This window comes from Poecilia formosa, unplaced genomic scaffold (assembly GCF_000485575.1).
Source record: "Poecilia formosa unplaced genomic scaffold, Poecilia_formosa-5.1.2 Scaffold197, whole genome shotgun sequence".
NCBI lineage: Eukaryota > Metazoa > Chordata > Actinopteri > Cyprinodontiformes > Poeciliidae > Poecilia > Poecilia formosa.
Window position 1 is genome coordinate 646,018 of NW_006800136.1, and position 17,247 is coordinate 663,264.

Consider the following 17,247-nt stretch of genomic DNA (forward strand, 5'->3'; position numbering starts at 1 on the left):
CGATACACTCTGGTCTTGGTCTTGTCTTGGTCTCGGGTTAGGTGGTCTTGAACACAACACTGGTACCAAGTAAACATTTTTTAAGCATCATATCTTTTCTATACTGTAGCTGAATACATAAATCCCTTTATCGCAGTTTATCCATCTTCTCACTGATATATTTAACAAGCCAATGCACGATTGCCACAAATCACTTCAAAGTTGTCACAGCAGTCACTTCACGACGCTCCAATGGCGTCTGCAGACGTCATATTGCAATTTAATAGAGCCTGTATGAGATGTGATGGAAAAGGGTTATGTTTTGTGGATGTGCAGGCGACAAATCGGCAACTACTTAACAATAGTCACATGACTATAGAAAAACATATCTGCCAAAAATATTTCAGACATTTAAGTAGCTCTAAAGTGGTTTGAGTTACTGTCAAGGTGCAGCTAATAAAGTGGCCTTTGACTGTAAGACAGTATAAGCAAAAAGGATACCTTAATTTGTAATTACAAGAAAGTGGTTAAAAGTATATATATACCGATCACGGAGCATGCCACATGATCCCACACAGACACCATGAGCAGAGGGCCATAGCCCATCTTCATCACGCAGTGTCTTCCGGCAGCACACTCTTTCATATTGATCCACACTGATCACCCTCGGCTTGTACCACTTCAGAAGGGAGCAGGGGATCAGTGGTCAGGGTTATCACCTTCCCTTGGGCTTCTAACAATATGCCCATTGTCAAAATCCCCAACGAAATTCAGCCTAACTGACTTAAAGGATCGATAAAAATCTCTAATTTGAACGAACGTTTGAAGAAAGACGTCTACAGGCTGGGGCTGTAATGGAAAGCGAGCCGTCGGACAGATCCTGCACAACACAGCTGCTGTTGCCATTTCAGCTGAGCCTGAGACTGCCGTAATCCAGTTAGAGCCTTGTGAGGAATCACAATGACCAACAGCAAGCCCTTCAACAAGCTCTACAACAATAAAAGGGATATTACAGACATTATTCAACCCTGAATATTTCTAGCTGACGACTGACACAACTCCCATTTAATCCCGCACCTTTCCCCCTAACGTTATTGCGTCTGTCACTGCACACCCCGTCCATCAGCAATCCCTTCCTCTCCATCTGTCCGTCACTCTCCAAAACACCCTGCTGGATGTCCACATGCTTATCAATCACTCTTTTGGGTCTCAATCACCCCTATTGTTGAGCGTTCTTTGTTCACATGTGTCATTAATCTGCTGGGATGACACAGCGCTTTTCACCGTCTGTCTCTGAAGAGATTGTATCATTTCCCTCACATCATATGTCACGACAACCTAATTACAGACTCAGGCATTTACGTACATGGCGTCAGACCGTTGGGTCTTTTGACAGACAGACTTGTCTGTGCTGCAGCTCTGCATGCAAGCAGAAGTGAAAATATATTTTTAAGAAATGTAATTCAGGGTTAGTTAATCAGCTTTTAGAAAGACTCTGGAGTGAGAAGAAGAAATGTTGAAAGCAGACAAAGACATACACTCCATAATAGTCATGCAGATCAATATTGGATGGAAAGTGCTGCCCAACAGTGTGAATTTATGTTGATTAGCACTTCTTACAGGTCTATCTTTTTGTCCACATAACTCTTTCCCTATTTTTTTCCCTCCTCCATTAACAACATGTTTTGTTTGGCCTCAACACTTGCTCTTTCCTGTGTCTGCCTATGCCATCTAATATTCTGTCTCTGTGCAGCGCAAACAAAGTCGAGAGGAGGTAACCGAGTTCTTTTCATAAGCGTGATAAATATCCCACTTCTGCGTTTGTGGCTGATGGGTCTCAAGGACGAGATTTAATGAAGCTCTCATCCAACTCTGATTATTTTCTAATTAAAGAAGTGACTGATGGGGGCAATGACTACATTCATGAACGCATGCTTATAGCTTGTGGGGTTTGTGAAGAGCCAACACAAAGACAGTAATCATATTCTGTCGAACCTTGTTTGTTTCCCTCCCTTGAGAGCTCAAATCACTTGGCGGAACAAATTACAAATCTAACATAAAATGATGTCTAATACAACAAAAACTGTATTAATATTCATAATAGATCTGTACCTGATTGGTTATTGAGGATTGTAGGGGTATACCCGAGTCAAATATTTCTGGTGGGATTTGTGAGTGTGTTAGATTTTGCTTTAGATATATTTCAAGAAAAGATCTGAAATGAGAACAATGCAAAGTTGTTGAAATGTTAGCTCATAAGGAACTTGCGATCCTGAGCCAAGGATAACAATGCGGTCTGATGAAGGCACTTTCAAATGTCCAGAGTCCAAACCCTGCAACGTCAAGTTGATTTGTCATTTTACCATCAACCACACTCTTCACTGAGTAGTGAGCTACAGCGAGAAAAAAATTGAGCGCCCTGCGACTTGGGTTCTCCAACAGACCCTTTCTTATGAAAGGGTCTGAAATTTTCATCTTAAAATTTCAGATGAAATAATCCAAAAAAAAAGAAAAGAAAAATCCAGAAATCACGGTGTCTGATGTTCAAATACTTATTTTCCTCACTGGAAGCTCCTTTGTTCTTGTGGCTAGGGAGGGAAATCTAGCACAACTCATGCCTGACCTCAAATTAGCCTTTATTTATAGTGCAGAACATATTTTTGGGGAAGAAGGAAAGAAGGCCTGACGAAGATATGCAAACGGTACACTGGATGGGAATATTATTTGGAGTGAGATATTGCACAGTTCTGTTTTTGCAAGAGGCATGTGAACATTTGGAAACCTTTTTGTGTTTAGTTTTTTTTTGCTTGACAGAGACGGTTTCCTGTAGTGACATGTATTTTGTGGTGGCACATCCAGGAGGATGTTTCACACATATTACTGACAGTTCCACGTCTGTCTGACTGCTGTCATGTCAGGTACAGGCTGTCCACTGCAAAAAACATCTTTCTGTTTTCCAAATTTCCCTTCAAATTCTTTTCCGAAAAAGAAACTCTGGAAGTAAATGCTGATGTGCATGCATAATCGATTTAAAAAGGAATATGAATAAAAAGACCCCAAAACTTACTTTCCTTCCTCTTTTAGTTCACAACGCCATTCCAACCAGACCCAAAAGGGAGTGATAGCCCATAGTTTCTCGTGACTCTCACATTTGCTAATCTCTATCTTAGTATTTGCCGTTGACAGAAGGTTTTTCTGTCTGTTGTTTTCTTAATGTCCTTCAGGTTGAAAGTGGACAATTGCACATAGGAAAGCTAAAAGAACTGAAATCCAGAGAAAGGATTAATAGCTGCTCTAAGAGAAGGAGGAAAGACGAGGAAAAGGTAAGAAGTGCCCTCTGCCAAAAAATGACAGGAGGAGTGTGAATGGGCAGACAACTCTGTCCAGGTTGAATAAGTTGCTCTGAGCTTCTTTACTTTTGCTAAGGTCCTTTCACACCTTCACTTATTTAACAGTTTGTTTTGTGTATTACAACCTGATGAATGGTGAGCCTCAGCGACAGTAAGACAACTGTGAAATAGAAGACAAGAGCGGAAGAGCAGATGAAGGCCCCGGAAGACGCTGCCACTCCTGGAGACGAGAGAAGTTATCTTGTAATACGGGTAACGGGTGGGTGAGACACACAAATGGGGACCAATGCGTCTATCGCTGATCAGGAACGACAACTGCAACGAGACATCACAAAATCAGACCGTCTAAACCTCCAAGGTCCTCCAGCTTTGCGGGAGAAGTGCAGAGAGATCGGTTATATTGAGCGAAGGTTTCCGGGCAAACGTCGAGGTCATAGGCTGAAGGGTGCTTAGAGGCAGGAAAAGGATGACTGCATATGGCGGCGGGCTAACTTCTCCATGCCCTTGCATGCTCGTCGGCGCTTGTGTTGTCGTGTCACGTCTCCATGCTGATGCAGCATGTCTAAAGATGGATGTGTGCAAGTCTATGCTGATGCAGCTTATCCACAAATGGATGTAGAAATGATGGTCTCTCTGAGGACACAGAGACATTTAGAGGATATGCTTCAGACAAAGTTAATAGCTGCTGGTGGTTTTTTTTACTGGTTCCATCATAGCAGCGTTCTAATAGAAGTTTGTCTGCGTGGGGATCTGCGGGATAAAACAGGTGAGTTGTTCGAAATTATTTTGCTTCTCTTTGAAATGATAAGTTATAAAATAATCTGTGCAAAGCTGTTGATGGTAGAGCAGTATTATTATTCTTTAACATTGTTAAAAAAAGGTGTTGATTTTAGCACAAAAACACAAAATAAACTTATTTCTCCTAATATGGACCCTCCCGTCATTTTTAAAGCAGTTTGGTGCAAATTAAGATTATCTGTGATGTTTTGCAGTATGCTATTGTTTTAAGTCATATCAGTTTGCTATTGTGTCAATAAGCATTAGCATTATTATAACTCTAAGCTAAACTTAACCTTTATTTGTGTCTTATAAACATTCCAAGCAAATATGTTGCTTAGAAACCATTCTTCTGAAATATTTTTGTCCACAAATGACTATTTTTATGTAAGATTGAAATCAATTCAAATAAATAAATAAATAAATAAATAAAACTAATTAGAAACCTTGAAGATAGCTTTACATCAGCAGTGCATGTAAACACTTAGAGCGGTGTAAAGGATCATTAACCTGACTGAGGCTGATCCACTGAAGAATCGCACAGATGTTGAGCATGCAATGAAAGTCCAAACCAGCAATCGTGCATTTCTCATTCCCATTCCAAGTGAAACATCCAGAAAATTCCAAGTAGACTATAATAAATTTGCTCAGATTTATTTATTGCTCAGAGTTTATTTTGAAACAATAACTCAAGATGGATTTTGTTAGAGTTTAGACCCAAAACCAAACACAAAAATGATTGAACCCAAAGAAGTGTGAGCAATATCCACCCACAGAATATAAATGACGTCTTCCCGTCAGCCAGTGAAAGAAGAGATTGAAAGCAAACAACTTTCCACAAAAATTTGAGAAATGCTGTTTAAAAAAACAAACAAACAAACAAACAAACAAACACAGGAATGAACTTGAGTAAAATAAAAGTCAAAAGTGCCTGGGATCCCTGGAAAAGAGGAAAAGAGGAGAGGAGATCACTGGGGTGTTGAATGGGTTGAGCAAAAATAGATTAGCAGAGGTAATGAGAGGAAGGACGACGAGAGCAGGAGCTTGACGGTGGAATACAGATACAGAGGAGATTAACTGAGTTTGAGTGTGTTTTCCTTTCAAAGAGGTTCTTATCCATTATATCGTATCCCTCTGTGCAGGGCGTGCACACATGCATACTCACACTTACGCCTGCTGGGGCTCCCATCCCTATGCATTGCAATATCTTTTCTCTTTGCTTTCACATCTCCATCTCCTCCTCTGTGCACTCACACCTGCCTTTCTTCTACATTTTCTTTGAACATCTAAAGTACACGTCAGTGTAGGGCACCAAAGGTTGCGGCACTGAAAAGTTACCACAGCGAGTTGTATGGGTGAAATGCAATGACATGTAAACTGTGTGCGGAATTGGAAGTGAACTTTAAATGTGTGCTTTCATCTACAAAGAGGATGCAAAGTGAAAGCAACATGATGTGAATTTAGGTCAACAAGAAAGAAAACTGTGCTACACAAGTCGTAAGTATCTCTCTGGTAAAAAAAAAAAAAATGTGCACAGTACAAAATAGTTGTTAATTTAATTCTTCAGGATGTTGTTTTCTTGTTCTATTCCATTAATTTCCAGGATTTGTCAATTCCAGTCCTCACGCTCATGGAGTAAGAGTCAAGCTTTTCTTCTACTTCTCATTCTCCCCGTCCATCCAAATGAATCCTAATCCCCCCAAAAAAAGAAAAATGCCTGCACTGCAAGCACCGTTTTCTAGAAATAAAAACTTTTTATGCATTTCATTTTTTTAGGCAACTAGGAATATATGGAACTTTTAACGTACCAAAGAATAAGATTTGCTTGTTTACAAATGCGTACATGTATTGTTGTTCAAATACAAGTTTGGGTGGCAACTGCTTTACATTTTATTATGTCTTAACAAGCCTGTTCCTAACAAGAGCAGCCAAGAGTTAAATAGTAAAGGTCCAACATCTATGTACCTTTTTTATGTAGATGTTGATGTAAAAAATGATCCATATACCATGAACACTCCCATCTGTAGGATATTTCACAGCCACTTCGACACGACAATTTCAAGTAATTTTGTGTTTCTAGGGAAATAAGGTTTTCCGACTTCATTAAATTTTTTCTACAAGAAGGTAACATAATCGCATTGCAATGTAAAAACAGAAGAAAATAATAAAATGCATCACATAGATTAAATACCATGGAAAACTCCAGTAACTAGATTGTGCACAGTACAAAAAGAAGTGAAGACTGAAGAATAAGTTTGTTTAATCAACTGGAAATAATTAGCAACGAGGCTAATTGCCATCTGAATAAAATCAATGTGTCTCAGTGTCAGTTTGTTAAAAATGTCACCTCCTGTTTTTGTTTTACAAGATCTGATGTGAATTGAGGCTAAAAATCAGATGATAGTCCATTAGTTCTCCTAACAATACTGTTATATCGTGAGTTTCCCCACAGGTCTCTGGCTGAACGAGAAACAAACGAAGATGCAAGCTGATTTAAGCGTTTCACCTGTGATCTGGATTTAATGTATTCTTGAAGTAGAATTAAAAATTAAACATCGGCGGAGACCATTTAGCAAACGGGAGAACCGAAAACACTCCGCACATTGAGAATAAAAATTCAGAGGAGGCAACACTGCAAGGAAATAAGATTTTAGGGATATTAAATTCCTATGTGAACAGCAGCACAAACCGAGTTACAGCAAAATCCAACATATAGGTTATCTCACGCCTCCAAGCCCAAGAAAAAGTTAAATAAATTAAGTTTACCTTAATATTATGCATTCTGCAAATCTCTTCCACCTCTCTGTGGAGTTCGTCTGAACGATTTAGTAAAAACAATTTTAACATTTTCCAATAAGTAAATTTAATACGATTTTCTCGCCGTTTTTTTTTTCTTCTTTTTTCTATCAGAATTTGGCCTAGATTACGAGCTGTAGGACAAGGCTGAACGCCAGTAAAATTGAAAATTATAAATCATGCCCTTTCATGCTGCAGAAAACAAATTAGTCTTAATACAACAAACCCAACAGCAAGTGAAAAGCCGAGCATTTCCTTGGCACGCTCTCGGCGGTATCCATCACAGCCTCAAAGTGTGGATTTATTGTATTGTGTCAGCCTAAACACTAACAGCTTGACGTTTTCTTCATTTTCATTCAAACCAGCTCGAGCTCTCGCTGTTTATAGCAACAAGCTGTCGAATCCCTTCAGCAGGATCCTCTCTAAGTGTAAAGCTGCACAAACTCTTTTTGATGAGTCGCCGTGTTAAGCTTTGAGGTTAAGGCAGCTAAAAATACTAGGTTGGGGAAAAACTGTTTCAGAGAAGTGGTTTTAAAAAAACTGATCAAACCAACTATAGCGTTGGTCTCTTCAGCATCCATCAAACCTAGAGGACTCTAGACTACTCCTCCTTTTTCCACAGAAGACGAATTTGAAGAAAACTTGAATAAAGCCTTAAAAGGAGCAATTGTTGGCGTAAATTATATTAGCTCCTTTGTTTCCTTTTTCTTTCCCCAAATGGCAGAATGGAGGCATTTTGCAGACCATATCCAGTCCTTTTGGATGTTCAGCAATAGCCATTGTAGTCAACAGAAAATTGAAAACTCAACACAGTTTACATATTAATTCTGCACACGAATCCGAATGCTTTTATTTACAAAACATGCTGGGTGCGGAGATGGCTTATTGAATTCAAAATTGTAAATTGTAACTTTTCTGTCATCTGTGATCAGGTTAATTGAAACAATAGATGTTTTATTGTAGAATATATTGAGTAAATCTCTGCAAGAGCATTTTAATACAAAGAGGTGAAAATGGTAAAAAGGAGAACAATCTGTGCATATGATTTCCTATCAGCTATGCTTAGGCTTCCCTTTCTTTGTGCGCTGCATACGTAACGAAGGGGCATGTGGCATGACAAATTCTTAGGAGTGGAAAGCCACGTCTACCAACATTCGTCGTTTTTTTTTTTTTTCGTTTTTTTTTCCCTTCACCAACCTCCTGATCATCCTTTCCTTATCCCCTTTGCCTTGCTCTCTCCAGGCCAGATATGTGTTATGAATTTATGTGCAGATAAAGCAGATCTATCATCCTGTCACAAAGGCAGGGAAGGGAGGGAGACTGTGGAATGCCCTGGCACGGGAGCAGGGAAGGGCTCTGTGCAAAGTGCCATGCTTCCCCGCACATTCCCCGTTGCTCCTGCCCGTCTCCAGTAATTCAGCGTGGCTGCAACGCCCCGGCAACCGCGCTTATCCATTCCTGTCGTACCTGTACCAGCCGTTCCCACCCCTGTCATCAGAGCACCGGCCATACAGCCGGCAACGCCGGCGCCTGGATTAGCAAGAAATCCGGCCTCAGGTACAAACCGAGGTAGGCAGCAGGCCGAGCGGCTCGATCGGCTGCCAATTGTGGTCTCCAGTTACGCAGAACGGCAGCTACCTGCCCATCAGATAGGAGGCAAATTACAGAGTGTGTGCAGAGCGCGGAAGAATGAACTATCGGACACCATCGAAAAACATCGAGCTCGCTGATCCAAATCACGGCAAGGTCTGCGGTGTCAAAAACATCTAGACAAATAAATAAATATTAGGAAAGTAATTGTGCATTTTGAAAATCTGCTAAAGGCCGAGGAAGATGTTCATCTCACTGCAGGATGACAGCCCTAAAACAAAGTACAGCAGGAATTACAACAGAAGGGTTTTGATAAAAAAAATAAATAAATAAAAAAAAACACCAACATAGTCATCTTTTAAAAAACCAAGGTCATGTCCAGACCAAATATAATTGAGAATTGTCAGGCAAGACCTGAAAATTAGCTTTTTGGAGACAAATCTCCGTCTAATCTTCCTGGGCTTGAGCCATTTTACAAAACAGTAACAATTTTTTGAGTCGAGGGGGCCTGAATACATTTGCATCCTAAAATCTTAACTGTGAAAAATCCAAAATCTCTGTAACTGTTTCCTTCCTCTTCACAGTTAAAGGCTACTTTGTTGGTCTGATACATAAATCCTTATAAAATACATTGTAGTTACAGTTTTACAATGCAACATATAAACACTGCTAAAAAAAAACAAAAAAAACACACGCTTTGGGGACTTATTTGTCCCGTTTAGCTGATAAAACCACCAGTGTGCATATTTCCACTAAGACAATTTGAGTTAAATTTACTAAACAGTTGTTCACGTTCTTAAACATCCAACATTTTGTCACTTACTGATGAAGAACTGATGACATGCAATTGGTTTTTTCTTGCTCCTCTTCTGAGTCACTGATTTGCAAAAGAAGAAAAGGATTTTGTCTCAAGTTCGAATTCACTTCTCAAATGTTGAGAATAGTGTGCTGACTAAAGCGCCGCAGGACAAGGTCAACGTCTGATTGACTGAACCGAGCCAAAGTAGAGGAAATTTAACCAAACAAATGATCAGGTCCAAACTGAGAGTAAGTGTAGTTTCATTGGTAGGTGCAAGAAAAATATGGTTGGATTTGGGAAAAAAAAGAAATTTCAAGCTGTTATTCATGACTCTAAAAACGAAAAGAAGATTATTCCTCAGCAGAGATGATATGAAGGGTGAGGCAAGGCCTTAATACTCTACTAAGCCGAAAATTAAACGTTTTAAGATGGATGTCAGCAAAACAATTTCAGTTTCACTTTTTGCAACTGGAAGAATGAACCTAAACAAAACATGTTTTACTTGCAGAAAGGGTTTTTACCCACTTTTACATGTGTAGGGCTCACGACCATTAATTAATTTCCTTTCATCCATTAAAAAAAAAAAAAAAAAAGTATTTTCAACTTGCAATATTAAAACAAAAACACATACAAATTAGCTTAGCTTGGTTTGTGTGGGTGTGCAGGGCAAGTTTTAACGTGGGCTTAATTGTAGCCCAAACCTTTTATCCTGCAGCTGTGGGTGGAGACGTTTGTGCTACCAGGCATTTTGAGACCTTTTCTAAATATCTCATATTTCCAGAAAGGACCCACATGAATTTGCAAGAAAATCTGTCTCAATAAAGCCTTTCTATTTAACTTGATCGTTTGTTGCTGTGCTGGTTTGTCAGAAGATGGATCCAGCTAAGAAAAAAAAATACAATGATCAAGTAACAGGCGTTAATAAACGTTTGAGCTTGAAGTATTACAATATAATAAAAAAAGTATTATAATTAACTCGCCCTTGCAGTTAATTAGCGACGTAAAAGCAAAGTGTAAAGTGAGAAGAAGGCAAAGTAACAGATGAAGACATAATCACTAAAGTAATAAATACAAATGAAAATTAAGGAGGCTTATTAAAAATTTATAGAAATAAATGATGAACAATGAATGTGTTTTAGTGTGTAGCTAAAAGAGGGAAAACAATTAATCAATAAAGACGTGTAGCTATTACCCGTCTCTTTCATAAATAGTCAGAAAAGAGACTAAATGAGAAGTTGACTAGTGAGTCTCAAAGAATATTGTGTGAATTCAGTTGTATTTAGTGAATTAGAGACAGTATTTTAGCAAATAATAGTTTTGCCACTTTCATGTAAAAAATCTAATGAAGCAAAATGTCCTTGTTGGTATTATGTCAATAAAATAAAAAAAATAATAATTACACTTATATATTCTTCATTTATTTTTAAAAAACCAAAAAATGGGTTTTGCACCACTGTGACCGACACATTATAGGATACAGTATGTAAAGCGTATATTACATACATTCATTATTTTTACCAACTGCAGTCGTATCACTATCGAGATAAAATTTTTGTCTGAATTGGAGTTCAAAAATTGGTGAACAAATGGGTTTTTGTCCCTGGACTCTATGAAACCTGGAGCATCGTCATATTTTTCACCAACTTCATTTAGTTTTGATTGAGCTTCTAAAGTTTTCCACACTGATAATCAGATCAATAAAAAGATTAAAACAACTGAAAATGTAATAAACACAGTTGGGGTGGGGGGTTGTACATTTCATAGTGCAAATGTTTCCGTTGCCAAAACCCAAAAATAAACTCAAAAGTCAGTGTCTCTGCTGTTAAATCTGACTCAGCATCTGCCATTACGCCACTATAACAGTTTAACAGCATATAAACAGACTTTTAATGAGATTGCACAAGTGACATATACAGCCACATAAATGGAAGCCAGTATAAAATTCAATCCCACCATGAGTTATTATGAACTCAAACATCCGCAGTCTATAAAGTCCATAAACATCCTAATCAGATGTGCAATTGCCTCACTTCGCTGCATGTCTTGTCAAATCCCTTAATGTAATTTTTTTTTTTCTTTAACTACTCGGCTCGGTCCACTCTGTTCCCCCCCCCCACTTCTCTTCATTTTTAATGCCGCTTGATTTTTTTCTTCTTTTCTTTTTCCTCTCTCCTTTCTTCCCTCGTCTGTGAGAGGAGCTACACGGTGGGAGTGTGTTGTCTGAGTGCCAGGGCAAAAAATAGACGGCAAATTACAGAGCCTTCTGAGAACACCCCACCATGCAGCATGACCTCAAAATAACACAGCCAGACATATAGTCCCATAGAAACGCCAAGTACACATTACGCCGTCCTACTTCTGGTTCTGCTCGCTTGACGTGACGGTCGCACAGAACCCTTTGCCAACCAGCAGTCCGACGCAGTGTTTGAATTTATGTGCCTCCGGAGGAAAGTCTGAGTCTCATTCACAGATGTTAGTGTGATTACAGCCTCGTCTTGGCGCACTGTTTCAGAAAAGCACACACCTAAAAGTAGTTACTGCTACGTATCGGTTCCTTTGCCAAGGTCAGACTTCGTCACTGCTATTTCCTTCAGAGCAACGACTGTTTTCCATCAGGAAAAAGATTTAAAGATGCGCTCCTCACTGTAAATTGTCACATGCGCTGCAATACCTCTTCAGTGTCCCCAAGTTTTGTCACATTCCAACCGCAAATCGCAATTGGGGCTTTTTGCAGTAAACCAACAGAAAGTGACATAACTGTGAAGTAGAACGATGACGCTGTACGTTTTTCAAAAAAAAGCGTAAAAAGCGTCTTGTGCATTTGTGTTCAGCCCCCTTTTACTCAGATAAACCATATAAAACCTAGCGTAACAAACTGGCTTCAAGATAATTCATTCCTAGTGTGTCCACCAGTGTACGACTGATTCCATTCAACAAGCCTTTATTTTTGTTTTGAAGGTTTGTTGAGGAATATCAGTGAACAAACACCATCATTATGACCAAGAGAGAAGGCTGACAGAGTGCCAGTGCAATTTCGGAGAAATCTAATTCAGGGCTAGGTGATAAAACAATATCCAGAGATTTGGACGTCTGACAGAGCACTATTTGAAAATGGAAAGCGTCAATCATAACATAACAGTAAAACCTACCAAGGCATTGCTGTTCATCTTAACTGAGAAAGGCCGGGAGGGAGAACATGAATCAGAGGAGCTGTCAAGAAACGAGCCACGGAGATCAGCAGAAGAAGGTGCTCCGGTCAGATTAAACCCGAATCAGACTTTGTGGAAGCGTTATGTTGTGGGAACTTGTTTCTTTGGAAATTGACAGCAAAACTTATCAGAGTTCAAGGGAAACTATGCGGATCTGAATTCAGAGGAGTCTTCACTTTCTAGGAGGGAACCAACTCTAAACGTAAACCATATCTACAATTATTCATGTGTTAGAACATTCCTGAGCTAAATACAAAAGACAAAAAAAGAAAAAAAAAGAAACATTTACTTACTACTGCTTTCTATTTGCTCACAGTTAACATGATTTGGGTTGATCTACTATATAAAAATCATTGCTGGTGATTGTAATGAGACTAAATTAATACCTTTTCCAAGACGCTGTATTTAAACCTCCGACAACGCTGATTTACAATGCAAGCGGTCAAAAAACCAGGAACCCAACAGGAGTGATGAATGAGCATCACAGGTTTTGTCACACTCACCTTGAGTGAGTCAAAACAGGCAATGACTCTGCCGTTTTCCACCTGACAGCTCTTGGCAGGGTGGGCGAACTTGCACTCATTGTCCGGCCGCGAACACGTTCCTCTTTGAAATTCCCGACACACCTCCAGCGTCAGCCACTTCGTGTCCCGGATCGGTGTCACATTCACCGCCATTTCAAACTGAAACAGGAAGGGGTCGATTGGGGGGAGCTAGCTGTCCAGCAAGCTTGCTGTTCTCTGGTAAAACCGGGGCAAACGATGAGAAGGGATAGGTTGAGAACATGAGAAAACAAAAAACCCAAAACAAAAAACAAAAACACAAAAAACACAGAGGTTGTGCTCCAAGGTTGTGATCTGAAAGAAGCCTGTTGGGGGGGCTCTCCTAACACCTGGGGTCCATCCCAGGAGTCTGTTTGTGGCTTAAACTGGAGTCCTTCAGAGCCTGTCAACTGGGGCTTGTGTCGCCGATGACCATACAGCGTTGTCTTGTAACCTCTCTCTTAATGCACACGTGTGCACGCACAACCCCGGTTCTCTCAATTTGCTCAGTTGTCAGCCGAACCGTCAGACGAGATGAACGGCACAACGCGGTATCGATCAGGCCTGGCCCATGATGACAGAACGCAGGGGCCGGCAGGGGGGAAAGCAGCTGGAGGAGAGGAGAGCCGGCGGAGACAACAGCAGTGAAACAATTTTCTTCAGCTAGCAGGAGCCGATAAAAGCTGTTTGCCTTCAATATTTGTCTGCTGAGAAGGTGCGGGGGGAGACGGAGCAGGGCCTTCACAGAGGAGGCTTGAGTGGCATGGATGGTGGAGAGAGCAGGATACGGGGGCGGAGGAGGAGGTGTCGTTTGCACAGAGACGGCCTTAGCGGATGGAGCTGGCAGTCATGGCAGCCCTGGTGCTTTTGGTGTGGCTCCAGCGGCTCCGGCGGACTTGGGCAGGCACGGGCGGCCTCAGAGGAGCCAGACGGCTAGGGGGGTCAGCACATGAAGGCACTTCTCTCTGCAGGAAAGCACAGGTCAGAGGTTAACACATACAGGACAGAGTCACGTATAAAGCTTCAGTCAGTGCATCCTCCTATACATTTTCCTCCGGTAATCAACCTTGTCCGCCGGCTCGGGGAAAAATCTAATCGGAAATTGTGAAGAGAGAGAATTTTAAGCATTTAAACTGAAGAAGAAAAACAAAAGAGAGATATGAGAAAATGAGCGAAGCGGGCAACCATATTTAGAACTCTGACTCAGAATCGAAGTTCATTACAAAACAGCTTTAATTTATGCGTAATGCACTTGAAACATTTATGCAATCGAGAGGAATCTTCAATTTCACTTATTAGCATTAATTACAATCCTAAAAACGACCCCGCTGTAATATTGTAATAGTTAATAATGTAATCATAGATGATAGTAATACCACACGGAGCGCAATTGAGCATGAAATGTAAAGATTAGTAAGTTGTAAGTAAGCCTGTCCCTGGTGAGACTGCAAATGGCCAGTCAGCTAGCCTGACGACTCCAGCAATGCTGCTGGCTGCAGGCCAAAAGAGAGACAGTGATTTGGACGGGATGAGGTCACCATGAAGGACAGAAGAAGAGACAGAGACGGACTACCTTCATATTCTCCCTGTTCACTATAAATGTCTTGCTAAAATTTTGAGTCTGTACGTAGCTGATTACATTAGTTTATTTTTTGGGTGAGGAGAAATCTTGCTCCTTTACCAAACATATGCACATACTACATTCAAATATATGCACAACCTGCTGAGGTTGAGATTAAAAGACAATCACCTTAGCTGTTTTATTTGTTTGCATAGCTAATAGCCATGTAGCTACAAAGCAGTCATTAAGCTGGGTTTTTATTTCTTTAACCCAAATGCTGGATTTATGCTGTAAGGGCACATGTTGGTTAGTTCCAAATGAACATTGAGTCAAAGATTTTGACCCAATGTTGGGTAGGAGGCCAAAACGAGCCTCGTTGTCCTTCACAGACCCACAGTTGGAAATACACACAAGCCCGATCAGACTTCACTGAAACCTGATTTTTTTTTTCTCTTTGTGTAAAATACTTCTGATGAGATGACATAAGTGTAGCAAACCCTGCAAGTAATCAACCTTGTAGCATAAGCAACATATTAATGTATTTGTGCTCTGTGTTTGACAGCTTGACAAAGCCAATGTTTAGTTTTTACGAGTTCTGGTGTTGGTGGAAAGCACAAACATTCAACAGCTGCAAAACACCAGATGAATAGTGATGAGTCGGACGGATGAACGCGTTTCATGGAACAAAATGCCGTGTTTTGTAAGTGATGCAAAACTGAGTGGAATGGAGGAAAAAAAAAACTTTTTCAATGTTCCAACTCTACATGAAGTTTAAAAAGAATAAAGCTTGGCACTTTCACTAATTTTGTTAAGCAAAAGCAGTGTTATATTCCTCCATGTCCCACAGTAGACAAGAGCATAAAAACAACTGAAAGTTACATTAAATGTCCATTAAGTGTCACTTTTGCATTATTGGGTAAATATTTGCGCTTTTAATGCAAAGTTCCATTAAAGTTTGCATTAAACGTGTCAATTGTGCATTAAAAATGTCACTATTTACCGAATGGCACTTCATGACAACAGTCATAAACATTCATGAAGCCTACTTTATGCCAGTCTCATGCACATCCCTTCTAATAAAGTGTTACCGAGAAAAAACAGTTTCAACGGTGGAAAAATGTGCAAACATGATCATACACTTAGCTTGCAAAGTTTTCATTCTCACATTAATAGCTATAACTTGGGTATGCTTTTTTAAAATCTAGAATATAGCAGTGGATTCTGGAAAAACAAGCAACTTAAACCCAAAATAACTCAATTTGTAAGAACATCCAAATAAATGCAAGTGACTGGAAGCAGCAGCAGTGTTAAATGAGTAGGTCATGACCTTTGACCAACAATAACTCCTACTTTCTCCAGTGGGTAATTTTACAAACAAGAACAGCTTAACCAGCCAAGATGTACACAGAGTCAAACTCTCCCATACAACACTATGGAATCCATTCATTTGTACATTACCAAAAATAATTTAAATGGGTGTACATGAATTGTTTACTTAAATGATGAATGCTTCCTGGCTTACTTAGTTTGCTCATATTTCCAAAGAAGATGAATTAAATTTAGAATTAAATTCAGCCCTTCTGTATGCCACCAGACAAAGTCAACTCGAAACTTAGCAGTAGAATAGAGAAGCAGAAAGAAATGGTGAACTAACAGTTAAAAAAAAATGTTAAAAAAAAATGCACCCAAGGCTCCCACCACAGCCCTGCTCTTGCTTTTCCTGAGGTCATGCATTTAAGCAGAGAGGAAATGTGAGATCAGAGCAGAAGCCCACAGAATATCCAGTAGCAGTCTCATGCACTGAAGCAAAAGAGAAAATAGTCCGTTCAAAATAAGTGACGGGTTTAAACAGCTGGAAAATTTTCACAAATTTCATTAGACAAACTTATCCTTGTGTCTTAGGGGCGTTGGATGTTAGTTTTTTTGTTGTTTTTTTTTTCTCAAAGGAGTTCTGTTTTCTTTGGACGCTCAGAAGCTCTTGTGCAATGCGGTGCTGAAAACAGCTACATCAAACTGCAGCCAATTCAATAAACTGGGCTCCACCTCTGTGTGTTATTAGCGGTTGTTCAACATGGAGGACTGAATGAGGTTCACTCCAAAATAGAAAATGGGAACAAAGTCATATCAGATGTGAAAAATGACTTCAACATCGAGGGAAATATATAAATAAAGGCTCAGTCAATAAGCATCTTAGCGTCTGTGAATAATGCATGTGGTCATTTCCCATAGCCAGAGGCTAAATATATTAATACACCTGCAGATCCACTAGCCGAGGTAATAAGGTGGGGTTAACGCTGAGCTCAAGGGAGATGTAGATCATATGCAACAGTAATTGCACCATTGCCCTTAAATTGTGCACTTTAACATGTAGAAGAATTCAGTAAAACACTAGCAAAGTTTTTCTCTTTAACATTTTGTTTTTGATTTACTGAAATACAACCACAAAACTAAATTTAATTTACTGGAATTTGAAGTGACAGATCAACAATCGTACCACACTGAAGTGGAAAGAAACACGTGATGGCGGTTTAAGGTGAACGCACCTCCACCACCTCCAGCTGTTTTGGAGTTTATCTCACAAAAATCCAAATAGAATTGTGTAACGTGATAAAATGTGACAAAGCTTAAGGGGTGTGAATATAAA

General features: G+C 39.8%; 1 protein-coding gene across 7 annotated transcripts in view; it reads right to left on the minus strand.

The window, feature by feature from the left end:
- Positions 1-17,247, minus strand: part of LOC103148065 (muscleblind-like protein 1) — a 73,640-nt gene that overhangs the window by 39,258 nt on the left and 17,135 nt on the right. For all 7 annotated transcript variants that reach the window (XM_016678969.1, XM_007566681.2, XM_016678971.1 and 4 more), the window contains exon 2: positions 13,004-14,007. In XM_016678969.1, the coding sequence (XP_016534455.1) occupies positions 13,004-13,177 (174 nt within the window). In that variant the 5' untranslated portion in view covers positions 13,178-14,007. The remainder of the gene's footprint in view (positions 1-13,003; positions 14,008-17,247) is intronic.